Consider the following 25,468-nt stretch of genomic DNA (forward strand, 5'->3'; position numbering starts at 1 on the left):
GAGAGGATAGACAGCTTTATTTTGATGGGTGTTGTGGAATTGAAAAAAGTAATCATTTTAATACATTTTAAATGTTTACAAATTCGATGCACTGAAATTAAAACTTCCGAAAATGAACACTGATTATAGTGATATTATTTCTGATTTCACAAACAGTGTAAAGTATGTATAGAGAGGTGTAATCTAGAGCCAATCCAATCCTCTATCTTGCTATTGGCACACTGTCACTGGTGTAGAGAGGAGTAGGCAGGAGGCAGTCACAGGTATAGAACTACTGAATATATTTAAGCACCATAGATCAAAGCGGGACGAAACCCAAGCACTGTTGTGCTCAAAATATATCTTCATAAACAAAAAGGCACAGGGTGAACCCAAAGTACAAAATATAAAGTACTCAGGAAATAGTAAGAGAGATTCCTCTCAGGAAAACAAGTAACATTTGCAATGACCGACAAAGACAAATGGCAGAGGGAGTGTAATATAGTGATAGAGTGGGGATTGGAACCAGGTGTGTGTAATGATGATGAGACAAGTCCAGGGTTGATGAGTGAAGGGCGTTTGCCAGGAGTAGGTTCGGCATCAGCTAATAGGACGGCAACGCTGAATGCCTGAGCTGGCCAGGAGGGGGAGCCAAAGTGAAGGCTGCTGTGACACACTTGTTGAATTATGCAACAGAACATGACAACAACAGTAATTAATGAGGCTGTCTAGACAGCGCAGGTGAGTGCAGGTAGACCTAGGCCAGGGGTATTCAACTCTTACCCGGCAAGGTCCGGAGCCTGCTGGTTTTCTGTTCTACCTGATAATTAATTGCACCAATCTGGTGTCCCAGGTCTAAATTAGTTCCTGATTAGAGGGCAACCATGAAAAAACGGAGCGGAACAGGCTTTGAAGTCCAATAGTTGAGTTTGAGGTGCCTAGGCAGGGCAAGTTTTTGGTGGTTGAAGTCCTTTTCCACCACTTTATGTTAATGTTTCATATATGCAAATACTCCCAATGTATTTATGCAAATTAGGCACTTATAATTTTATTTTTACACAAAATATATTTTTTTAAACCTTGATACCATTAGAAAATGTATATATGAGTGCATTCTAAGAAAACGTTTTGACATTTTACAATAAATTGATTACCTGAATTCCCACAAAAATTCCTGAACTTCGTTCGTTATTTGTCCATGCCAGGAAAATGTTTGACGTACCTTTTTTTAATAACTGGTGAATCATACCACAGGATTTGTGTGTTCACCGTGGGATTGCTTTCGAAGCACGACGGTGACCCTCTCACATTTAGAGGGCTGTGAGGTTTGGAATCTTCCTCTAATGAAAAGATAAAACTTTTTTGAGCGGCCGATATTTAGTTGCTTGGTGCTGAGTAAGATGATATTTGGTGGAGAAGAGAGTACAGTAAGCATGTATCAGATACTATCTTGTCCTGCTGTGATTTGCGGTGGCTGTGGGTTGTCATGGACAGCACGGTGGGTCAATGTGAGGTTTGTAAATGCTCGATTTTTGTGCCTTTTATGCCTTTCAACCAAAGACAGTATTAATTCAGTGACATTGGACAGTACAGTACAGTACATTGCATACACAGTATGGAGAGGTGGACAGGGTAAGACCAGAGGGTCGGGGAGAAGGATCGATTGCGAAATACATTTTTTCCTCACTTGTAATATAGCCAAAAGAGTATATGCCAGGCAGTCATGGGATGAACTTCCACATGATTTCTCTACTGACTCAATTATAGTAGTTAGCAATAATACATGTACGACCACAGGCATGACATTCATTTAATCAGGTGTTCTGTGGTAATTAGGGTTGCAAACTCCAACCGATTTCATTCAGGGAGATTGCACTGCTAATATGAAAGCTAATAGTTAACAGTAGAGGGCGATAGAGTTGAATAGATGCTTATGCCATTTTCTATGCTTTCCTATAGTTTGCTCTTGGGTTAAGTGATAACCCCCATAGGTGTTTTTGCAGTGGAAGATAATTGGTTTTACGAGTAAGACATGAAAGCAATAGATGGGCAACCCACAGAGCAGGGGCTGGTGGGAATGCTCATTTGTACTATATGTCCCATGACCTTATGACCCAACAGGCTGTGTATGGTGACGTAGGTGAAGAGATGTTGTGCATTCACTTTAATGTCCTCCCTTATGGGGAATCCAGTCCACGTATCCCAAAAGATGGTACTGTGAACATCACAAAGGGAGAGAAATCAATGCATGGGGCGATGTGGGGTCGTGCACAGTGGGTGTCCTCTGTTCTTCCTGAGTAACAGGAGGGGGGGAAACCTGGCTAATGATGCACACCATTGATGTTGTTAGTGAGGCTGAATGTATATATTTATGGTATGGAAATACTGTATTTTGCAGAGGATGTGGCCATTTATTTCCCTAGTGGTCTCTGCAAAAGCTTCTGCAGTGCTCTACAACTTGTACATTTTTATTAAAGGTTCATCTGGATTAGTGATGGGCTATTAGGAACAGAACCAATTGAAAGGAAAATCAGTAAGAGCCACATACCAAGTTAAATCATTTGATTGAATTACTGACTCCAACATCTTATTGTTACATTATAGACACGGTGCAAGGGTACGTTTCTGGGTTAGATCCAAATGCAGATTTTGAGTACTAAAAAATCTGTTTGCGCTATCATATCAACTCCTTGTCAGTTGTCACTCATTGTCTTAACTTAACCAACCATGTACAAATGGTTCCAAGAGAGCGGAAACAGCCTGGGACCAGACCAGCACCAGTAAGATGCTGACCTTTATCTGACCTGACCTGACCCTGATCTTTCCCTCTCTGCTCCCCAGGGACCTTATGCCTTCTGGAGCATGACGAGGAGTATGTCTTCACGCTGCCCTGTGCCTACGCCCGCTCCATCCTCACCGTGCCATGGGTGGAGCTGGGTGGCAAAGTCACCATCAACTGTGCCAAGAGCGGCTACTCAGCCACAGTCACATTCCACACCAAGCCTTTCTATGGAGGAAAGGTACACAGGTGGGTCTCTCTCTCTCTCTCTCTGTGTGTGTGTGTGTGTGTGTGTGTGTGTGTGTGTGTGTGTGAGAGAGAGATTATTTGAATGCTCTTTTTTAATTATCCATGTTAAATTTTTTGTCAAGCAACTAGTTACCGACATAAAAACACCATTTAAGGATGATATCTGTGTAAAACAAAAAATAATCTCTCTTTTGTATAATCATGGTCCCTGAAAATATGGACTTAATATATAAAATAAAAACAAGTTTGTGATTAACGCACCACATTTGGAATATAGGTAGATGTATGTACCTTGAAAATTATATAGTTATTGAGCCACCCCAGATTTGGGAAATTGTCGATTTGGACGTGGCACCCACTAGTATAACGAAGAGGACCCAAATGTAAATACATATTTAGATTCCAGTCGATGTCTCTACACCAAGTTGAGTCTCATCTTTCGCGTGCATTTGGAACTGAGTTGATAGCCCATAGCATCCCAAAGTTAGAGCTAAAAGTCTGACAGCACCAGTGTCCATATCGCTAATATATCGGTGGCTGTTTAAGGGTTGTACCGTTATGTCAGATTAGCTCAATCGCCAATTTCTCAACCTCCTGAGTATCACAGGAACACAACGCTTTGAATGGATAACAAAGACATGTTCATGGCAAGTTGCTATGGATGAAATGTATCAAAACAACTGTTCAAAACATGAAAACGCATACAAAAAACCCTGTCTATTTTTAAACGTCAGATTTGACTATATGTGTGAAAGTGTTAAGTGATATGCTTATTTTGGGGGATTCAATTGAAACCATTCACTTGTGTTACGAAAGATGAATCAAATAAGACGTGTTACTGTTTAACAGAAAGTGTCATTTTGCCATCAGTTCCAATCACCTGTTGGTGCTTTTAGGGTTAAACCGTTAATAAACACTTTTTGTACATAGGCCCCCTATTTTAGGGTACTAAAAGTATTTGGACAAATTCACTTATATGTGTGTTAAAGTAGTCAACAGTGAAGTTATTTGGTCCAACATTTCCAACATGCAAATGACCACATCAAGCTTCTGACTATAAACTTGTTGGATGCATTTGCAGTTTGTTTTGGGTTGCGTTTCAGATTATTTTGAGCAGACGAGAAATGCATGGCGTATAATGCATCGTCTAATTTTGGAGCCACTTTTATTGTAAATAAGAATATAATATGTTTCTCGACGCTTCTACATGAATGTGGATGCTACCATGATGACGGATAATCATGGGTGAATTGTGAATCATGATGAGTGAGAAAGTTACATACATTTCAAACATTCTATTCTTATTTAAATAAATAAATAAATAAACATAGCACTGTCCAAATACTGTTGGACCTCACTGTAATTCAATATTACTATGGCAGCACAATATATCATAAGAGTAATGTTGAGCAACGTTGGGCTGCCACAAAATGAATCTTCTGAACATTGCTGCTATGTTCCTCTCAGGGTGACTGCAGAGATCAAACACAATCCGACCAACACTATTGTGTGCAAGGCCCAGGGGGAGTGGAACGGAACCCTGGAGTTTACCTATAGTAGTGGGGAGACCAAAGTGATTGACACAACCAAACTGCCAATCATCAAGAAGAAGCTCCGGCCTGTGGAAAAGCAGGGACGGAATGAGTCCAGGTAAGATGCTCCTGGGTCCAAAATGCTGTATTTACGGTCCCTTCTTAGTGGACCAGGGTCGTGTTCATTAGGCACCAAACAGAAGTAAACAGGACTGAAACGAGGAGGGACTATCCGGACTTGTCCAATAAGAAATATACATTTTTGTTTTCCGTTTCAGAAAGTTTTAAAATGTTTTTTTGCTATGGTGTATACTGAACAGTAGCCGTTATAGTAGCCATCTTGTTACCTATGTGTGTTTTTTGCTGGCTGTGGATATTCAAGATCATTTATTGACTAATTACTGGAATAATGAATTGATTGAATGTTTAGTACTTCATTTGGAGCAACGTTAAGGGTTTTTACATAGAGATGTCCCTTTTAATTAACTCTATCAGTAGTTACCCTGAACCGTTGCACCAATCCTATATCAACAAAAGTCTTAAAACGTCTGTTACTATATTCTCATTCTGAAAGTCGTCTTTATTCCCTAGACTGAAGCTGGAAAATGAGGTAGTTAACAGGGTTATAGGCTAACGGAATACAACACCGTTATCGAGGTGAGAATCTGCACATACATGAACTTCCGCCCTTGAACTCAGAAAATACTACAGTACATACATTCACCAGACTTTTAAGGGCGAGATGGTCTTATCAACTCAGAGGGAAATAATGAGAACCTCACAACTGTGAAATTATAGGTTCATCCACCAGGAGTCGCCAGTGGGCTTGGCTAGGCTGTCAGACTTACAATAATCAGTTACTGCCACCACTTTTACACAGACACAGCGTCAATGCAATGAGGTATTTACTTGAATGTAATTGTCATCTGGTTCAATTGAGTTTCTGTTGTGATAGAGCGGCACACAGGGAAAAACGGTCAGTCAGGGGTCCTGGTGTTTGGCGCTTTCGGTCGAAGAAGGCCCTCTTCGGAGCTCAAGCATAGGCTCCCTTTCTCTCTCAGTTCAGTTTTCAGTTTGTTCAGTCCAAACGGATAGTGTTTTAAGGCACTCGGCTGCAATATAATTTTGATTCAGTTCCCCTTTTGAGTGCGTTGAAGACTGTGGTTCGTAATGAGTGAACCATTTTTCGGTTTCAGCAGAGTTCCTGTTAGGGGATTGTTCTGTCTGAGTTGGATAAGGCTTCCTTGATCTGCGTGTGGTTTCCAAGAAGATAGGGTCATATTTTCCAATGATGTGTCCTCGCCCTTCGGCACCTGATCTGATTTCTGTTTAGTAAGACCTCTAATTTATAGGGGTTCTTTGAGAAGGCGGGCTCTAACGGACAGACAATGTCATTGGGACCGCCCAGTTGATCCGGGGAGCAAAACACATTTATTGCTCATATGAGAAGAACCTGAGATTTCCTCATAAGTGTTCACAGAATGTTTTGATAAAGAAAAACAATCGCTAAGATGAAATACGTAGTCTGTGGAGTCCAAATTTGACCATGATTAAAGTCCAGACATTTTATGTTATAAAATCCACATTATACCTTTTAATAACATGAGGAAAAGTATCACAATGTACACTGAACACAAATATAAACGCAACATGTAAAGTGTTGGTCCCATGTTTAATGAGCTGGAATAAAAGATCCCAGATATGTTCCATATGCACAAAAAGCTCATTTCTCTCAAATGTTTACGTCCCTGTTAGTGAGCATTTCTCCTTTGCCAAGATAATCCATCCTCCTGACAGGTATGGCATATCAAAAAGCTGATTAAACAGCATGATCATTACACAGGTGCACTACTCTAAAATCTGCAGTGCCACAGAGCGTGCAATTGGACTGCAGGCTGCAGGAATGTCCACCAGAGCTGTTGCCTGAGAATTGAATGTTAATTTCTCTACGATAAGCTGCCTCCAAAGTCGTTTTAGAGAATATGACGGTACTTCCAACCGGCTTCACAACCGCAGACCACGTGTATGGCATTGCGTGGGCGAGCAGTTTGCTGATGTCAACGCAGTGAACAGAGTGGCCCATGGTGGCTGTGAAATTATGGTATGGGCAGGCAGGCATAAACTATGGACAACGAACAAAATTGCATTTTATTGATTGCAATTTGAATGCACAGAGATAACATGACAAGTTCTTGAGGCCCATTGTCGTGCCAATAATCTGCCACCATCACCTCATGTTTCAGCATGATAATGCATGGCCCCATGTAAGCAAGGATCTTTTGTACACAAGTCCTGGAAGCTGAAAATGTCCCAGTTCTTCCATGGCCTGCATACTCACCAAACATCTCACACATTGAGCATGTTTGGGATCCACACCCCTTCCTTTTAAGGCATCTGTAACCAACAGATGCATATCTATCTGTATTCCCAGTCATGTGAAATCCATCGATTAGGGCCTAACGAATTTATTTCAATTAAGTGATTTCCTTATATGAACTGTAACTCAGTAAAATCTTTGAAATTGTTGCATGTTGTGTTTATATTTTTGTTCAGTATATATATTTCCAGGTTATATCAACACGTCAAGAGTCCAACAGTTTTAATACAGTGAAGAAATGGGTTTAGTTGTCCTTTGGTTCTGATGACCTTAAAAAGGGTCTGCTGACAACTAGCAGCGCATTCAGAGTTGTAACAGGATGATGGGGAAGAGCAGTTTGTTCTGTGATTGGTTGAACGTTCTGTCAATTACAGAATCTGTAGGTCTTGGAATGGAATGTCATGCTCTGTCCACTCTTGGGCTCGTGATACCCAATTATATACATTTTGTTTATGTGTCTGTGTAGGCGGTTATGGCAGCATGTCACCAAGTCACTGAAGGAGGGGAACATGGACGAGGCCACGGAACACAAGCATCGCCTAGAGGAGCGCCAGAGAAGGGAGGAGAGGCAGAGAGCTGCGGATAACTTGCCCTGGACACCCACATATTTCAGCAAAAAGGTACCGTTCCAGAAGGAGGTTGAGCCGGGGTTAAATATAAAACTATATGTTCAATCGTATCCCTTACCTTGGTTGATCATACCTTTTATCTGACTTTTTACCCTGCTTGTCTCTCTGGACCCATGAAGTGCTGGAGCTCGGCTCTTTGACCTAACCTGAAAGATAACGCCTGAGCGGAGGTCCCACATCCGGTTTTCAGCGGAAAAGGGAGCAAGGTTGAATGAGCTCTATCCCTGAAAACCGGATACATCTGGTTGTTGGTACCTCCACTAAGGGTGCTTTGTCCCAAGGTGCAGGAGCCCGGCTCCAGGTGAATCCGGCTCAATTTAACCACGGATGCTCATCTGGTTTTTGTGTCTCTGTTCTTACCTTTTAGGGAGAAGGCTGGATCTACCACAATACTCTGTGGAAATCTCACTGGCACAAGAAACAGACTGCTCTAACAGAGTGCCTCTATCCCCCTAAATGAGGGGCTAGGCCAGGGGAAGGATAATGACGGAACAGCAGTATTGAGGGAGTGATGCCACTCTCTATTGGGACCTGAGATACTGACTCTTAATGACATGGACAAAGGACACACTCATGTGGATCAAGGTGCCAAAGTGGTTTCCACTTGAACTACGAGGGTGGGGGCGGGACAAATATAGATTTTTTTTTTATAGTGTTCAAGGTAGAGCATTTCGATTTTTCACTTTGCCCAAGGCAATATTTTTTGCAAATGCACAGTATGATATGATTTGCCACCGGTATTTTGTACCAGTTGTGTTGACACGTACATGGTCCATTTTGGTCCAATCGCCTTTATTTGTCATGCAGCATCAGAATGCAATGGTAGAAGAATGCAGATGGAATCAGGAGGAGTCCATTGCAGTGTTGGTGGAATACAACCGTGATCATGGCAGAGATGTGTTTGTGTTACATGAGTTCCCCATCCTTTTTTTAACAAATGCTGATGACTAGAAGTAGGCGATTTCCTACCACTTTTCCATTCCACCCATCCTTATCCCATCCCGACCTTTGGAAGGAGTTTCGACCATTCCTGAACGGAGCTGTCTGCCTCAGCTCTTCCATGCAAACAGATTTCCCATCACTCTCTTCCCCACTTATTGCGGTCGTAATACCACACCGTCACCGTTTTTTCTTTAGGTTCCAACGGCGTGTCGGACTGTCCATCTCCCGGTGGGGTCTTTCCTCCTTCCAGGGACGTGTCCTTAGGTTGGCATTGATGTCACATAATTAAGCTGGGGCTGTACCCAGCTCACAAACTCCTCATGCTAATATCTCAGTGGTCTGCCTCTGCATTGAATATGGATGAGGTGCACAGGAAGACACAACCACATTCTCACAGAGGGGCACCGTCTCTCCAGATGTCCTTCTGAATTATATTGTTGACAGGATATGAGGTACAGTGGTGGTGGTGGTAGAGGGGATGTTTTGGGTCATGCATAGCTATTATACGTTTACATTTTCACAAAATGTACTAACTGACGTACAGTATATACTGTGTATATATTTAGTTAAATACTATTATACAGTGCATTCGGAAAGTATTCAGACCCCTTGACTTTCTCCACAATTTGCAAAAATAGCTGTTTTTGCTTTGTCGTTACGGGGTGTAGATTGATGGATTTTTTTATTTATTATGTTGATCCATTTTAAAATAAGGCTGTAATGGAACAAATGTTACAGCCTTATTCTAAAATTGATTAAATAAAATTTCCTCATCGATCTACACACAACACCCCATAACGACAAAGCAAAAAAATTTTTTATTTTTTATGTTTGCAATTGTATTAAAAATATTTAAAAAACATAAGTATTCAGACCCTTTGTAATGAGACTGGAAATGTAATGTGGAAAAAGGGGTCGGAATACTTCCAAATGTGCTGTATCTGATTGCCTTTATTATATTTATTATTCAGCCAAACAACTAATGGAACATCTTTGTTTTTAGTTTGCTCCATATTTTAGTCTTAGAATAGTGATCTAGATTATAGTGATAGTGATCTATATTCTCTGGTTGTGAAGTAATTTCAACCATCCATGACTATAGACTGTGTGTCTTGCAGCGTTACATTGTAGTACTATCATGGTGTCTCTATTAACGTCAGGATCTCCTTGCAGTCCAAATGAGAAAATCAGCAGGGATGAAAAGTAGCTGTCCAGTTTCTTGCAGCTGAGTCATTTGGAGAAGGGCCCGATTCCAACTTTAAGAAATTGCGCATTTCTCACGCACGCCTTTCCTACGCACTTCTCAATAGTTGGTATTCCCGACTTACCTTATGAAAGTGCCTACCGGGCTTTGCAGGTGTGGTTCCCTTGCACGCGCTGAATAAATGAAACTGCTGAATTACCATCCCACTTCCTGGCCAACATATTTTCTTGTGGAGTTTTCATTCAATAGGGTTTTCAATACATTAGCCATCCCTTTAAATACGGTGTGCCTTTTAGTTTGCATTTTGTCGAAAGACTCAATAGAATATGTTGAGAGAACAGAATGTTAGGGATCATTGAAATAAAACCATCTAAATATATGAATATTTGTCTCAGTTTCAGCACCAATTGGTCGATTTAAGAATACTCAGATCTTGTAGATTATTTAGGGTTAGGAAAGTGTTTATGAATCATAAAAAACAGGTTTATGCACGGAAGAAAGAACTGTGGTTTGAGTCATTCAGAAAATTGCCACATTCAGTTCTTTAACACAAGGTAATGTTGGAAGATAGAATAGTAAGAGAGAGAAGTGTACAATAGTAGGCTATATCCTGGTCAGTTCCGGCAATACTGTGATGACACAGCCAAGTATTGTGCCATTCGTTGGGTTCCAACTGTTACAATCGTTCCATAAATATTGAATTAGCCTACAAGTCTTTTTTTACTGTTACTAATGATCCACAGCAACAAGCACATGGCCGTGACACAGTCAAACGTTTACTTACGGGCCCTTCCCAACAATGCAGAGAAAATTATAAGAGTCCAAGGAATAAATAGAAAAATAATAACACAAGGAATGTATCGAATCCAATTTTATTGGTCACATACACATGGTTAGCAGACGTTAATGCGAGTGTAGCGAAATGCTTGTGCTTCTAGTTCCGACAGTGCAGTAATATCTAACAAATAATCTAACAAATTCACAATGACTGACTTATACACACAAATGCAAAGGAAAAGAATATGTACATATAAATATATGGTGAGCGATGGCCGTGCGGCATAGGCAAGATACAGTAGATGGTAAAGAATACAGTATATACATATGAGATGAGTAATGTAGGATATGTAGACATTATTAAAGTGGCGTTATTTAAAGTGACTAGTGATACCTTTATTAAATGTATTAAATTGGCCAGAGATTTGAGTCTGTATGTTGGCAGCAGCCACTCAATGTTAGTGATGGCTGTTTAACAGTCTGATGGCCTTGAGATAGAAGCTGTTTTTCAGTCTCGCTCCCAGCTTTGATGCACCTGTACTGACCTCGCCTTCTGGATGATAGCGGGGTGAACAGACAGTGGCTCGTCCTTGATTATCTTTTTGGCCTTCCTGTGACATCGGGTGGTGTAGGTGTCCTGGAGGGCAGGTAGTTTGCCCCCGGTGATGCGTTGTGCAGACCTCACTACCCTCAGGAGAGCCTTACGGTTGTGGGCGGAGCAGTTGCCATACCAGGCAGTGATACAGCCCGACAGGATGCTCTCGATTGTACATCTGTAAAAGTTTGTGAGTGTTGTAGGTGACGAGGTTGAAGAGGCGCTGTTGTGCCTTCACCACGCTGTCTGTGTGGGTGGACCATTTCAGTTTGTCCGTGATGTGTACGCCGAGGAGGTTATTTTCCTGACACCACATTCCGAGGGCCCTCACCTCCTCCCTGTTGGCCGTCTCGTCGTTGTTGGTAGTCAAGCCTACCAATATAGTGTCTGCAAACTTGACAATTGAGTTGGAGGCGTGCATGGCCACACAGTCATGGGTAAACAGGGAGTACAGGAGAGGGCTGAGAACACACCCTTGTGGGGCCCCAGTGTTGAGGATCAGTGGGGTGGAGATGTTTCTTACCTTCACCACCTGGGGGCGGCCCGTCAGAAAGTCCAGGACCAGGTTGCACAGGACGGGGTACTAGTACTGAGTCCATGTGCAGGGGTAGATTTGTAAATATAGGTAGGGATAAAGTGACTAGGCAATGGGATAGATGATAAACTATTTAGCAGTCTTATAGCCCCAAGCTATTCAGTGTCCTGTTGGTTCCAGACTTGCTGCATGTTGCCTAGTCCAGGATCCAGTTACAGAGAGAGTTTAATCCCATGGTCCTTAGTTTAGTGATGAGCTTGAAGGGCACAATGGTGTTGAACGTCAATGAACAGCATTCTCACATCGGTGTTCCTTTTGTCCAGGTGGGAAATGGCAGTGTGGAGTGCGTCATCTGTTGTGGCGGTATGCTAATTGGAGTGGGTCCAGGGTGTCTGGGATGATGGTGTTGATGTGAGTCAGCCTTCAAAAGCATTTCATGGCTACAGATGCGAGTGCTTCGGGGCGATAGTCATTTAGACAGGTTACCTTGGCATTCCTGGGCACAGGGACTATGGTGGTCTGCTTGAAACATGGAGGTTTTACAGACTGGGTCAGGGAGGTTGTGCTTAGCACTCTACTCTCCAGTCCTCAACCATTACAAGCATACCCATAACATGATGCAGCCACCACTATGCGTTGTATTGGTCTTGCTTCAAACATAACGCATTGCCACATTTTTACAGAATTACTTTCGTGCCTTATAATTTTTATTATGTACAGGCTTCACCACAATCAAAGAGATGGGATCTTCGTGGTTGAATCTGTTTGAAATTCATTGCTCAACTGAGGGACCTTAGAGACGAGGTAGTCATTCAAAACTCATGTTTAACACTAACAGTGACATGCTTACCCCATAATTTATTTAGGCTTTCCATAACAGAGGAGTTGAATACTTAATGACTTGAAAAACAACTCTACTTGACATTATTGGGGTATTGTGTATAAGCCAATGACAAAATCTCTATAATACATTTTTAATGCAGGCTGTAATAAAACGTGGAAAAAGTTGAGGGATGCGAACACTTTTGGTCCCCTAAAATTGGGGGATCAAATCAAATCAAATCAAATTTTATTTGTCACATTACACATGGTTAGCAGATGTTAATGCGAGTGTAGCGAAATGCTTGTGCTTCTAGTTCCGACAATGCAGTAATAACAAGTAATCTAACTAACAATTCCAAAACTACTGTCTTGTACACAGTGTAAGGGGATAAAGAATATGTACATAAGGATATATGAATGAGTGATGGTACAGAGCAGCATAGGCAAGATACAGTAGATGGTATCGGGTACAGTATGTACAAATGAGATGAGTATGTAAACAAAGTGGCATAGTTAAAGTGGCTAGTGATACATGTATTACATAAGGATACAATGTGCAAAAAGTGCTGTCATCTCTAAAAGTTTCACCCAAAATGTATGAGAATACCCTCAAATTAAAGTTGACGGTCTGCACTTTAACCTCAGTCGTTATATCATTTCAAATCCAAAATGCTGGATTAGGAGAGCCAAAACAAACAAAAAATGTCAGTCCCAATACTTTTGGAGATCACTAACTAATATCTAAAACAAGTGTCATTTATATTTACAATTCCCTTGTCCAAATGGATTACTCAGTTTATTAATATATCTTATCAAATTGTAAATTACAGTGCATGGAGAATGGTGTAATTTCTAATCAGGGAAAAAAATTAAGTAGATGCTTTTTCTACTTGGAACCGGTAGGTTTGATAGACCTTATTCGTGGTTTCCTCACGCTTAAAGGTGGTAGAATTAAGTTAAGATCAGAATACGATTTGTCTGTAGACATACACTACCGGTCAAAACTTTTACAACACCTACTCATTCAAGTTATTTTATTTTATTTGGACTTTCCTACATTGTAGAATAATAGTGAAGACAAACTATGAAATAGCACATATGGAATCATGTAGTAACCAAAAAATGTTTAAAAAAATCTAAATACATTATATTTAAAATTCAACAAATAGCCACCCTTTGCCTTGATGACAACTTTGCACACTCTCAACCAGCTTCACCTGGAATGCTTTTCCAACCGTCTTGAAGGAGTTCCCACAAATGCTGAACACTTCTTGGCTGCTTTTCCTTCACTCTGTGGTCCAACTCATCCCAAACGTTCTCAATTTGGTTGATGTTGGGGGATTGTGGAGGCCAGGTCATCTGATGCAGCACTCCATCTTGGTAAAATAGCCCTTACCCAGCCTGGAGGTGTGTTGGGTCATTGTCCTGTTGAAAAACAAATGATAGTCCCACTAAGTACAAACCAAACTGGGATGGCGTGTTGCTGCAGAATGCTGTGGTAGCCATGCTGGTTAATCGTGCCTTGATTTCTAAATAAGTCAGCGTCACCAGCAAAGCACCCCCACACCACCTCCTCCGAATGTATATTTCCAACTGTATGGAGCATGGAGATCTGTTCACCCACGTGTCTCATAAAGACAAGGATGTTGGAACCAAAAATCTCCAATTTGGACTCCAGACCAAAGGACAAATTTCCACTGGTCTAATGTCCATTGCTCGTGTTTCTTGGCCCAAGCAAGTCTCTTCATCTTATTGGTGTCCTTTAGTAGTGGTTTCTTTTGTAGCAATTCAACCATGAAGGCCTGATTGACAGTCTCCTCTGAACAGTTGATGTTGAGATGCGTCTGTTACTTGAACTCTGTGAAGCTGGTAACTTTAATGAACTTATCCTCTGCAGCAGAGAACTCTGGTTCTTCCATTCCTGTGGCGGTCCTCATGAGAGACAGTTTCATCATAGCGCTTGATGGTTTTTGCGACTGCACTTGAAGAAATGTTAAGTTCTTGACATTTTTCGTATGGACTTTCGTTTCGCAATGCTTATTTGAGCTGTTCTTGCCACAAGACTGACTTGGTCTTTTACCAAACTGAAATGCATTCCAGGTGACTACCTCATGAAGCTGGTTGAGAGAATGCCTTGATGACAGCTTTGCACACTCTTGGCAAAGGGTGGCTACTTGAAGAATCTAAAATATATTTTGATTTGTTTAACACATGTAATCAGTGTTATTTCATAGATTTGAAATCACTATTGTTCTAGAAAATAGTAAAAATAAAGAAAAACCCTTTTGACTGATAGTGTACCTCCGCTTTTTCGATCTCCACCCCAAATGAATAGCAGGTGAATAGAAAGCTAGTCTAATACTTAAGTTCAAGGTCAGAATACACAAAGTGCATAAAAAAGAATTACGTTCCATTCACAAGCGCTTAATTAACTTGGGTCAGAATCGGGCCCCAATTTGTGTTCTTGAATTACTAGGGATCGTGACCAGAACTACTGGAAATAATCCGATGCATGATTTTGATTAGAGTCCCCAGCACACCGAACTCAAGACAAGCGCAGGTATTGCTACAGTCAATATACATGATCACTGTCTGATGGGACTGGCGTTTCCAAAACAGGATAGTGACTGGCTTATTTGGAAGGATCTGCTCACAAATAGATATTATGAATGTGTGTACATTAATAAACATTTCACTGCAATGTATCCAAGAGCTTGAACCAAACTTCACTTGGGTAAAAAAAAACCTATGCAACACCATTTTATAACATACACGACATGGACAAAATGATGTGGATTTGGCTCTTTCAGCCAAACCCGTTGCTGACTGGTGTATAAAATTGAGCACACAGCCACGCAATCTCTATAGACAAGCATAGGCAGTAGTAGAATGGCCTGTACTCAGTGACTTTCAACGTGGTACCGTCGTAGGATGCCACCTTTCCAACAAGTCAGTTCATCAAATTTCTGCCCTGCTAGAGCCGTCCCGGTGAAGTGGAAACGTCTAGGAGCAACAACGGCTCAGCCGCAAAGTGGTAGGCCACACAAGCTCCCTCCTTGGTCGCAACACACACTACAGAGTTCCAAACGGTCTCTGGATGCAATGTCAGCACAAGAACTGTTCGTCGGGAGCTTCATGGTTTCCATGGCCTAGCAGCCGCACACAAGTCTAAGATCACCATGCGCAATGCCAAACGTCGGCTGGAGGGGTGTAAAGCTTGCCACCATTGGACTCTGGAGTGATGAATCACGTTTCTCTATCTGGCAGTGCGACAGACGAATCTGGGTTTGCCAGGAGAATGCATAGTGTCAACTGTAAAGTTTGGTGGGGGTGTTATTCTTGGTTCGAGCTAGTTCTTCCAGCGAAGGGAAATCTTAACGCTACAGAATACATTGACATTCTAAATGATTCTGTGCTTCCAACTTTGTGGCAACAGTTTGGGAAAGGTCCTTTCCTGTTTCACCATGACAATGCCTCCGTGCACAAAGCGAGGTCCATACAGAAATGGTTGTCGAGATCAATGTAGAAGAACTTGTGGCCTGCACAGAGCCCTGACCTCAATCCCATTGAACACCTTTAGGATGAATTGGAACGCTGACTGCGAGCCACGCCTAATATCAGTGCCTGACCTCACTAATGCTCGTGGCTTAAGTCCCCGCAGCAATGCTACAACATCTAGTGAGGAAAAAAATCCTTGAGGCTGTTATAGCAGCAAAGGGAGGGGAGTCCATATTAATGCCCATGATTTTGGATTGAGATGTTCGATGAGCACCTGTCCACATACTGTTGGCCATTTAGTGTAGGTTGAATAGGGTAGGGATTGGGACATTGCCAGGGCACATTTTTTTAGAACAAGACCAATCACAGTAAGCCTCGTCATAAAACGTTAAAACGCTCCCAAGTAACGAGTCAGTAAATGAAAATACAGAACAGCTGTAATTTGAAAGCTAGTGCTGCCATCGTGTGGTACATTTACATTCTCTGAACCCTCAGTTTACAGCGCCCTCCACTAATATATACCCTTGGTAAATATGTCTGCTGTTTATCCGCTTGGTCTTTCATTCAAAATATTCACAAAATCTAACCTTTTAATTGAAGTAGAAGGGTAGAGAAATATTTATTTTATTTCACAATTTTTCTCCAAAACATGTGCCACAATTATTGGCACCCATAGAAATCGTTGAGTAAAATCTAACTGAAGCGTATTTGTATTTTACTTTAAGTTCACCTGTGTGATAAGCCATTACTTTGTTTCAGTGGGGTATAAATGTGACACACAGGCCAAGTTCCCATCCATCACTATGGGAATGACACGAGAATACAGTAAATGTGACAAAAGGCTACGATCAGACGCCACCTACATAACCACAAGCTGCTTGGGATGGTTGCCATAAAAAAAATCCTTAGCTGTCAAACAAACTCAAGTACCTGCGGAACGTTACTGGAACTTTCAATGGGACAGGGTTCTATGGTCAGATGAGAACAGAGCGTAGGCAGAAAGATGGCCATGCAGAAAAGTACCTCATCCCCACTGAAGTATGTTGGTGGATTGGATGTTGTAGGGCTGTTTTTCTTTCCAAAGACCCTAGACAATGTGTTAGGATACATGATATCATGGCAGATATTAAAACAAAACCTGACTGCCCCTGCTAGGAAGCTTAAACTGGGCCTTGGCGGGAGCTTCCAGCAGGACAATGATCCAACGCACACCTCAAAATCAACACAAAAATGGTTCACTGACCACAGAATCAAGGTTTTGCCATGGTCGTCCCAGTCCGTTGACCTAAACGCCATAGAAAACCTGTGGGATGAGCTGAAGATGAGGCCACAAGCGTGGACCTTGGAATCTGAAGGACCTGGAGAGATTCTGCATGGAGGGATGGTCTCATATCTTGCCATGTGTTCACCAACCTCATTACACATTATAGGAGAAGACTCAGAGCGGTCATCTTGGCAAAGAGAGGTTGCACAAAGTATTAAATTAATAATTGTGGCACGCATATATTTGGGAAATTTGTTTTATGATAATAAAAAATAAAAAAATCCTTTCAATTGGTTTACTTTAATTAAAAAAGGTTCAATTTTTTTTGTTGAATGAAAGACCAAGAGGATAAACAAAGGTATTTGATCATATTTACCAAAGGGTGCCAATATTAGTGGAGGGCACTGTATACCCAGGCCTTTGACTGTTATAGATGAGAGAATTCCATGTAAAAAGGTGTTATGTGCTTTAGAATGCATTTCTATTGTATTGCACTTTAAAAAGTGGCCTTGTAATTCCCGTCTCACTGAATACATGCGTTTCCTGGAATTGCCTGAAGCCTCTGATCAACTTTAGTAAAACCAACCTGCCTAAAAAAATAAAAAAAAAAACCTAAGATACTATCATTGTAAGGTGTTTGCCTGAAGTAACACAATCGGGATAGTGAATAATTTGAGGACCAATTCTTCTTACAAAGTTGAATCTTTTATTTACTCTACATTTAAACATGTTAACTTGGAAGGTGAGGGGGACCAGGGTTGTTAGATTTAAAATAAAAAATAAAAATCAATGTAGTGGTGTGGCAGAGCGAGGAAGAGAAGGCGTTGAGAACCCAGAAGAGAAGTCCACCATCAACAATAAAACCAGACATAATAAACAAGGTAACAAGAGGGCGAACAACCTGTACACTTTCTATATCACATTAAGGCTCAATCCAATCCCTTCGTCTCCTCACACACATTGAAAATCTCTGATATAAGCAGTTTAACATAAGAGTTTCTCGAGTGTGTGTTTGAGCAAGGTCGATATGACGTATGGAGGGCCATTAAGTGAAAGCAGTGACACAATGCAGTCTTTCTCAGAGAAGCTCAAGACACGAACAACGCCATTTTTAATATCCAAAAAGGTGAAATGACATCACTTCTGTGTTTAAAGGAAACGCAAAATAAGTATCAAACAAGAGGTAAACTGTTGAGTGATTGAAGACGTCAATTAAATAACTCTGTATTCCTAGAAAGTTTGTGTGTAGACTGTCTGATCCCCCCCCTCCCCCAAACGATCCTTCAGTGTTCAACACAGGTTTTTAACAACAGGCCCAGTAGTGTTAACAGAGGGCACCACTGCTTTGTCCACTCACTGGCAGCCATCTTCAGCACTTCCCTGCATTACCCTACTCTTGGCTACATAAACTCAACAGCATAAACATGTGTATGTGGACAGGCAAAAATGACTATGAGAAGACAGATGGGCATACTAACGTGGTGATGAAGAGACCAGCAACGAGGCAATAGTCTCGCGGGGTGGAGGCCTCTTTATTAAATCACAACTTTTTTTATATATAGAATTGCTTACATTTTTAAACCTAGCAGCAGAATATACAATCTAAGCAATTTTTCAGGGGGGGGGGTTCTTAAATTCACATTCATTTTAAACAAAATCTCAAGTCCCTCCTAACGAGAATTATTGCATTCACTGTTCTAGCTGCTGCCATAAAAAAACATCAAAGTAAAGAGAAGAAATCTGCGTATTTAAAAAAAAATTACCACAAGAATCCAATATATTACAACCCTATCAGACATTATCTTTACATAACATATTTACATATTAGGCCTTTTACTTCCTAAAGAATTGTCTCGGTAACGACAAATTAGGGCCAAAACAAAATAATGATTAAAAGTAACCATCATCAGAAGTAAATCAGCTGGGCCTAGACAGTGGAATTCCTCCGTACGCGTGTCAGGAACATGTCCTCAATTCCCATGCTTCCTCACCCTCACAAAACACGTTTACATGTGCCAAGGAGCTAAATCAAGGGCTCTTTGGTGCAATTGCTCCCAGCCTCCTCAGTTTCCTTTCTTTGTTTTGTCCCCCTCTCTAGAATAACAGTTAAATGTACCACAAAATGTACGCTCACCCCGGTTTCAGCAGCTCAGTGCCTTGCCACACATTCAAGTACAAAGAAGAAGAAAAGAGCATGACAAAAGATCCTCTGGATAAAAACGGACAAAGGTTCTGGGGCTAGCCAGACATGACACTTCACCCTCCCCACCACAGGGGGTGCTGCACTCAGAGGACTAGCCCTTGAGGCTAAGTGCTCACATTCCATACAATGGGCATTCTTTTTCATTGGTAGTTTTCTTAGCTAGTTATTTTTTTTGTATTTTGTGTTGTGTCCGTCTTCATTGTTTCTTGTTTAGTTTCTTGCCTTTCTTCAGGACCAGCTTATTCCTGATGTGTCCTCGCTTCCTCTTAGCAGTCTGTGCAATAAAACAAACTTGATTTACAAATCCATTTTCAATTTGCAACTTGTTCCTACATATCTACTCATCTGAATTGGAGCACACATTAACAGTATGAAATAAAAGTGAGTCGGCTCACATTTTATGAACATTTCCTTTTGGTGGCTAAAATTTGAGAACAAATAGTCATATGTAAACTCACTCCGCCAGTATCAGATGTCTTACATTCATTAGCACAATGAATGCTGAGAGACATGGAAGCCTTGTACCTTTTTGGAGGTGTACTTCTGCCTGGGCACGATGCTGCGGAGCTTGTGCTCCAGCGGCTCCCTGTTCTCCAGCTTCTTCACCTTGTAGATGCGCACCAGCCAGTGCTCCGAGGTGAACGCCTCCTCAAGGTGCTTGAACTTGATGTCCTTGTTGCCGATCTCGGCGTTGCGGGTGCGGTCGAACCCAGGCGGTGTCCGGAAGTCCAGCTGAGAGATAAGGACAGCAGTAGGTGGGGTTGAGGGTGTTGACGAGGTCAGCTACTGACTGAGCAAAAGTGAGTATGGCGCTTGTGTAAAGGTTGATTCTACCTTCAAACAAGTGCTGTTTTTCCTCTTACTTCATTATCAGGCTCTTTCCCTGCTCTTTTAAAATCTGTGCATCACCTATCCCTCCCTCCACCTTCTGATATCTAATTCTGTCTTTCCAGTCTTGTCCTAGTCACTTCCTCAAAACCAACCTCTTTCCTTACCTTTATCCTGCTCTAAACCAGTCTCTCCATCTCCTCCATGGGTTAAGCCATGAGACAGAACTCTGCTTGCCTGGCTGTCTCTGGACACAACTGAAGCAGCCCACTGATCCTTCCTCCTCTTCACTGAGCTGCTGGCCAGGCAACACGCAGCTCCCTTTAAGTACCTGGCAGCTCATCTCGCTCATATCTCGCCTGTACCTGCCAAAGCCTGTGCATCTGAGCACTTTCCCTCCCACGCTTCTGTCAGCGCGTCCTTAAGCCCCTCTCGTCCGTTAGTGCTTACTGTAGCCTACTTTAGCTTCAGGTATTTCCCCACCGCTCACCTGCATCTCGCCGAAGCGGTAGTAGGACATCTTGTACATAAGGCAGTTGAGCAGGACAGGCGAGCCGGCCTTGTCCACGCGGAACTCTCCCTGAGGGGTGAAGTAGTCACTCTCCTGAAGGGCACAAGGAGGGAAGGCAGTGAGCGTGAGACACTTGGGGGGGTTCAGACCAAATCCCACATTTCTTTGAGGATACTTATTGATCTCATCAAATATGCACTTAATAGGGAATAAAAACTGAAACACTTTGCCAAATTGCCATCTACGATATGACGCAGTCTTACAACCCTCAATAGTTCAGTTCATCTCTGACATTCAAACTCGCATGGGGAAATAAATACATTTACAAATCTGCATTGGATATCGGACAATTTGTCCAACGACAAAGGGTCATTGACTAAAATAAACATTGCTAGGAACTGCAATGTCCTTGGGTTTGCCCCAGACAGATAGAGTGAAGTGTTTACCCAGGTTCCTCAGCATAACAAGGATCATAAATAGGAGTGAATGAAGGGCCCTTCTGTATCGTGTTGCAGTCTCAACCAGGCACTCACCCGAATGTCCTTGGGATGCTCTCCCTCCGCTATCCTGACCATCCACAGGAACTTGTTGATGTCGTCGCCCGAGTAACCAATCACGCCCCCGAAGATGATCAGCACGTAGTCCACGTCCAGACTCCTCATGATCTCGTACGCGGCACTCTCATTGGACGACATGGCTTTGCCCACCTACAGAAGAGAGAGGGAAGAACGGGAGTTTGTACAGAGGAGAGAGTAGAGGAAAGAAGAGATGCAGGTAGATAGAGTTGGTGGGAAAATGAGAGGGTGGTGTAAGTACTTGCTTTTCAAAGTCGTTGCCGGCTCTGGGAAAATCAATCAAGTCATAAGAGCAAAAATAATCCCACACATTACTGCAGCTCCTACAAGTGAATGTATTGAATTAATTGAGAAAGGTGAGAGCCAAGAAGCTGATCTACTTTGGAGCATGAGGTCTGCGTTGACTCGAAAACCCTCAAATCTTCAAACCTCCCCAATGCCCCCTTTTGATGTTGTGTGGCTCACCAGTGCTATATGACTGTTATTCCATGTGTTGTTGTCCACTAGGGTGGTTCGATTAGCCATGCCTGCTATCTGGTAGCCATAGTCCCACCAAGACATAACCCTCGCGTGCTCGTCTGTGTTCTGCCTCAGCCAATAGTAGGCCTCCCTGAAGTCATCCAGGATGTTCCTCGTCCTGTGGGGAGTGACAGAGTTGACGAGTTACGGAAAGGACAGTAACGGGAAGGACAGCCAGGCAAACATCGGTTCGGTAACTTAGGTGATCTATGAGACAGGGATGACGCAAATTGTATCCACCAATGTTCCCTTGAATATTTTCAGCATTTTCAGCTGAGAGAACGTGAACATTGTGAAAAGTCTGTGCAACTTCCAGCGTGTGTATACTGTGAACACTGAGGCTGTACCCGCTTTAAATTAGTTTTAACAGTTGCCAAGTAGGCTACTCTGGCTATCTGATCATAACGTAGACCTACCAGAGTGGCCTACCATCAAAAACAAATCCCATAACATTTGAACATCTGTCATTCAGTCTACAGTAGCAGCCAATGTGTGGTGTCCAATGTAGGCCTACATTCCATGAGACTTTTGGAAAAAAAACACCACTAGGGCTCGGCATTAAAACTTCTTATGGCTTGAATCCCGCTAACGGGATCGATATGACAACAGCCAGTGAAAGTACAGGGCGCCAAATTCAAAACAACAGAAATCTCATAATTAAAATTCCTCAAACATACAAGTATTTTAAAGATAAACTTGCTGTTAATCGCACCACAGTGTCCGATTTCAAAAAGGCTTTACGACGAAAGCACACCAAATGATTGACAGGTCTGCACAGTCACAGAAAAAGCCATTTTTCCAGCCAAAGAAAGGAGTCACAAAAGGCAGAAATAGAGATAAAATGAATCACAAACCTTTGATGGTCATCAGATGACACTCATAGGACAACATGTATGTTTTGTTCGATGAAGTTCATATTTATTTACAAAAATCTGAGTTTACATTGGCGCGTTCCAAAACATCCGGTGATTTTGCAGAGAGCCACATCAATTTACAGAAATACTCATAATAAACATTGATAAAAGATACAACTATTATGCATGGAATTATAGATACACTTCTCCTTGTTGCAACTGCTGTGTCAGATTTAAAAAAAAATATTTACCGAAAAAGCACAGCATGCAATAATCTGAGTACAGCGCTCAGATGACAAATCAAGACATACAGATATCCTCCATGTTGTGGAGTCAACAGAAGTCAGAAATAACATTATAAATATTCACTTACCTTTGATGATCTTCATCAGAATGCACTTGATAAAGTCCATCATTTATGTCCAAATACCTCCTTTTTGTTCGCGCGTTTAGCCCAGTAATCCAAATTCATGACGCGCAGGCCAGACGAAAGGTCAAAAAGTTCCGTTACAGTCCGTAGAAACATGTCAAACGATGTATAGAATCAATCTTTAGGATGTTTTTATCATAAATCTTCAATAATGTTCCAACCGGAGAATTCCTTTGTCTTCAGAAATGCAATGGAACGCAAGCTAACTCGCACGTGACCAGCTCATGCCACTGCCAGACCACTGACTCATTCAGCTCCCATTCCCCCCTCTGTCACAGTAGAAGCATCAAACGGTTCTAAGGTTCTAAAGACTGTTGACATCTAGTGGAAGCCTTAGGAAGTGCAATATGACCCCATAGACACTGTATATTCGATAGGCAAAGAGTTGTCAAACTACAAACCTCAGATTTCCCACTTCCTGGTTGGATTTTTTTCTCTCAGGTTTTTGCCTGCCATATGAGTTCTGTTATACTCAGACATCATTCTATCCAAATCTACTAATACTATGCATATATTAGCAACTGGGCCTGAGTAGCAGGCAGTTTACTCTGGGCACCTTAATTATCCAAGCTACTCAATACTGCCCCCAGCCATAAGAAGTTAACCTGTTATCCACTTGTACTTCAGACAAGGTGACTGAAAATGTTGTTTGATGTAAGAAACCATTTCACAAAATAAAATGCATTATTATTATTCTCATACCATTATTACAGAGAATAGGCCAAAGTATGCTACACTCTGCTTATTCAAGCCTGTCTCAAAATACAACACTGCCCCTTTAAGGCAAAAATAAATATCTTATTTTCAAAGACATCTAGAAATGTACACGTTTTGTGCTCTTGTAAGCAGCAATCACTCCCCCATTGCTGACTACAAATTATTTATAACTCAGCTAATAACTCACTAACTAGCAAAAGATATGAACAAAATGTGCACATGTTGCTATATGCAGTTCTTGATTTGATCTCAAAACAAGCACATCTACTCACGACCACAGCTTTAAACACAGTCCGGTTCAAAGTAAATGGCACTGATCCATATATGGCAATGTTGTATTTGCATATAGGCCTACTGCATCTCCAATTGGCTATGCCGCAGTGATCTGTGTAGAGTACGGCCTGAGTCATGCGCAATAGAATCCTAATCCTATGCGTACTGCCTACACATTTTTTTTACTTGTATGTTTGTTTTGTTTCAGTAAGTTGCATCGAAAGTGGCTAATATTGTGTTGATCATAATTTCCACAGTAAAAGGGAAACGTTGATAGTGTTAACTAACAGGGAAAACTCCAGGACGTGGAGTGAAGTTCAATCTCTCTGTGGGCTGATATTTCTGCACTCTGAGCAGAGGTCCTGGGGAGCTGTGTGGCAGTCTCGGGGATACTTTGCGCCCGCGCGCAGCTTCGAGGGAACATTGGTACCCAAATAAATATATGTATGAGGACTTAAGAGTCGAAGAGTTAGACTTTCTCCTACTTACGTGTCACTTCAATGTCTAAATCTCTAATTGGAAAATAAACAGCACACAAAGTCTTGCAAGCGCACACGTCATCTTCACATTGAAAGCATCGTACATTACACTTGGTAAATTATTGAAGACCGCTGTTAAGAGTTATGGGACAAGATGCAATAAAACAATGCAGAGTTACACAACAACACTCCGAGCTCATCAACATCACAGCTTTTACCTGATGCAATACGACTGTGGGCATTTCTGTGGGTATATGCGAGTGAGAAAGTGTGTGCCTGTGCCTTTGTGTTCCCCAATGCGTGCGAATGTACGCTGCTGTCAGAAATATGTGGAGCTACGCTTGTATGCGTGGAGTGTAATGTGTGCCTTAGTCTACATAACTGCATGGTAGTTTGAACATGTGTGGCTCAAAACAAAAATCGGTAGAGCAACGGCGCTTGCAACACCAAAGGTTGCGGGTTCGATTCCCATTGGGGCTCAGTGTCTGGCATGTAATTATTACATTGTTAGTCCTTACCCATCGTTGTTGTAGGAGGCCAGCACCACACTAGGACTGGAGTAGGCGTTGCTGGTGACCCATGTGCAGTGGACAGCGAACATCATAAGCAGCATCAACATCAGCATGGTCACGATACTCTTTATGTTGGGGCCCAGGCCCTCCTCTGCCTTCTCCTGCTCAGACACGTGCTTACGCACCTTTCCTGCCTGCAGAGGGAGACAAACGCACACCACATCAACACACTGGCCCACTAAAAACAGACGTATCAGAGTTGCAATACAAACAGAGTGAAATTGGACATTACTTTGTACCTCCTTACAGGAATATGTATATTGGCTGTTTACAGGTAACTGACAAAATAAAGGAGACACCAACATAGTGTGTGTTAATAGGGCGT

The 25,468-nt window shown here is 41.9% G+C and overlaps 2 protein-coding genes across 2 annotated transcripts in view; one reads left to right on the forward strand and one right to left on the reverse strand.

The window, feature by feature from the left end:
• Positions 1 to 9,143, forward strand: part of LOC110517265 (oxysterol-binding protein-related protein 10) — an 88,583-nt gene extending 79,440 nt beyond the window's left edge. The window contains exons 10-13 of the mRNA XM_036971323.1: positions 2,821 to 3,007; positions 4,475 to 4,657; positions 7,383 to 7,536; positions 7,913 to 9,143. Coding sequence (XP_036827218.1) covers positions 2,821 to 3,007; positions 4,475 to 4,657; positions 7,383 to 7,536; positions 7,913 to 8,005 — 617 coding nt within the window. The 3' untranslated portion in view covers positions 8,006 to 9,143. The remainder of the gene's footprint in view (positions 1 to 2,820; positions 3,008 to 4,474; positions 4,658 to 7,382; positions 7,537 to 7,912) is intronic.
• Positions 9,144 to 17,868: 8,725 nt separating this feature from the next.
• The window catches only part of LOC110488472 (dolichyl-diphosphooligosaccharide--protein glycosyltransferase subunit STT3B), a 95,267-nt gene continuing 87,667 nt past the window's right edge, over positions 17,869 to 25,468 (reverse strand). Inside the window, exons 11-16 of the mRNA XM_036970671.1 lie at positions 25,090 to 25,277; positions 21,765 to 21,936; positions 21,258 to 21,431; positions 20,704 to 20,817; positions 19,911 to 20,117; positions 17,869 to 19,659 (exon numbers count right to left, since the gene is read on the reverse strand). Of these exons, the coding sequence (XP_036826566.1) occupies positions 19,582 to 19,659; positions 19,911 to 20,117; positions 20,704 to 20,817; positions 21,258 to 21,431; positions 21,765 to 21,936; positions 25,090 to 25,277 (933 nt within the window). The 3' untranslated portion in view covers positions 17,869 to 19,581. The remainder of the gene's footprint in view (positions 19,660 to 19,910; positions 20,118 to 20,703; positions 20,818 to 21,257; positions 21,432 to 21,764; positions 21,937 to 25,089; positions 25,278 to 25,468) is intronic.

The sequence above is a fragment of the Oncorhynchus mykiss genome, chromosome 32, assembly GCF_013265735.2.
Source record: "Oncorhynchus mykiss isolate Arlee chromosome 32, USDA_OmykA_1.1, whole genome shotgun sequence".
In the NCBI taxonomy this organism is placed as follows: Eukaryota; Metazoa; Chordata; class Actinopteri; order Salmoniformes; family Salmonidae; genus Oncorhynchus; species Oncorhynchus mykiss.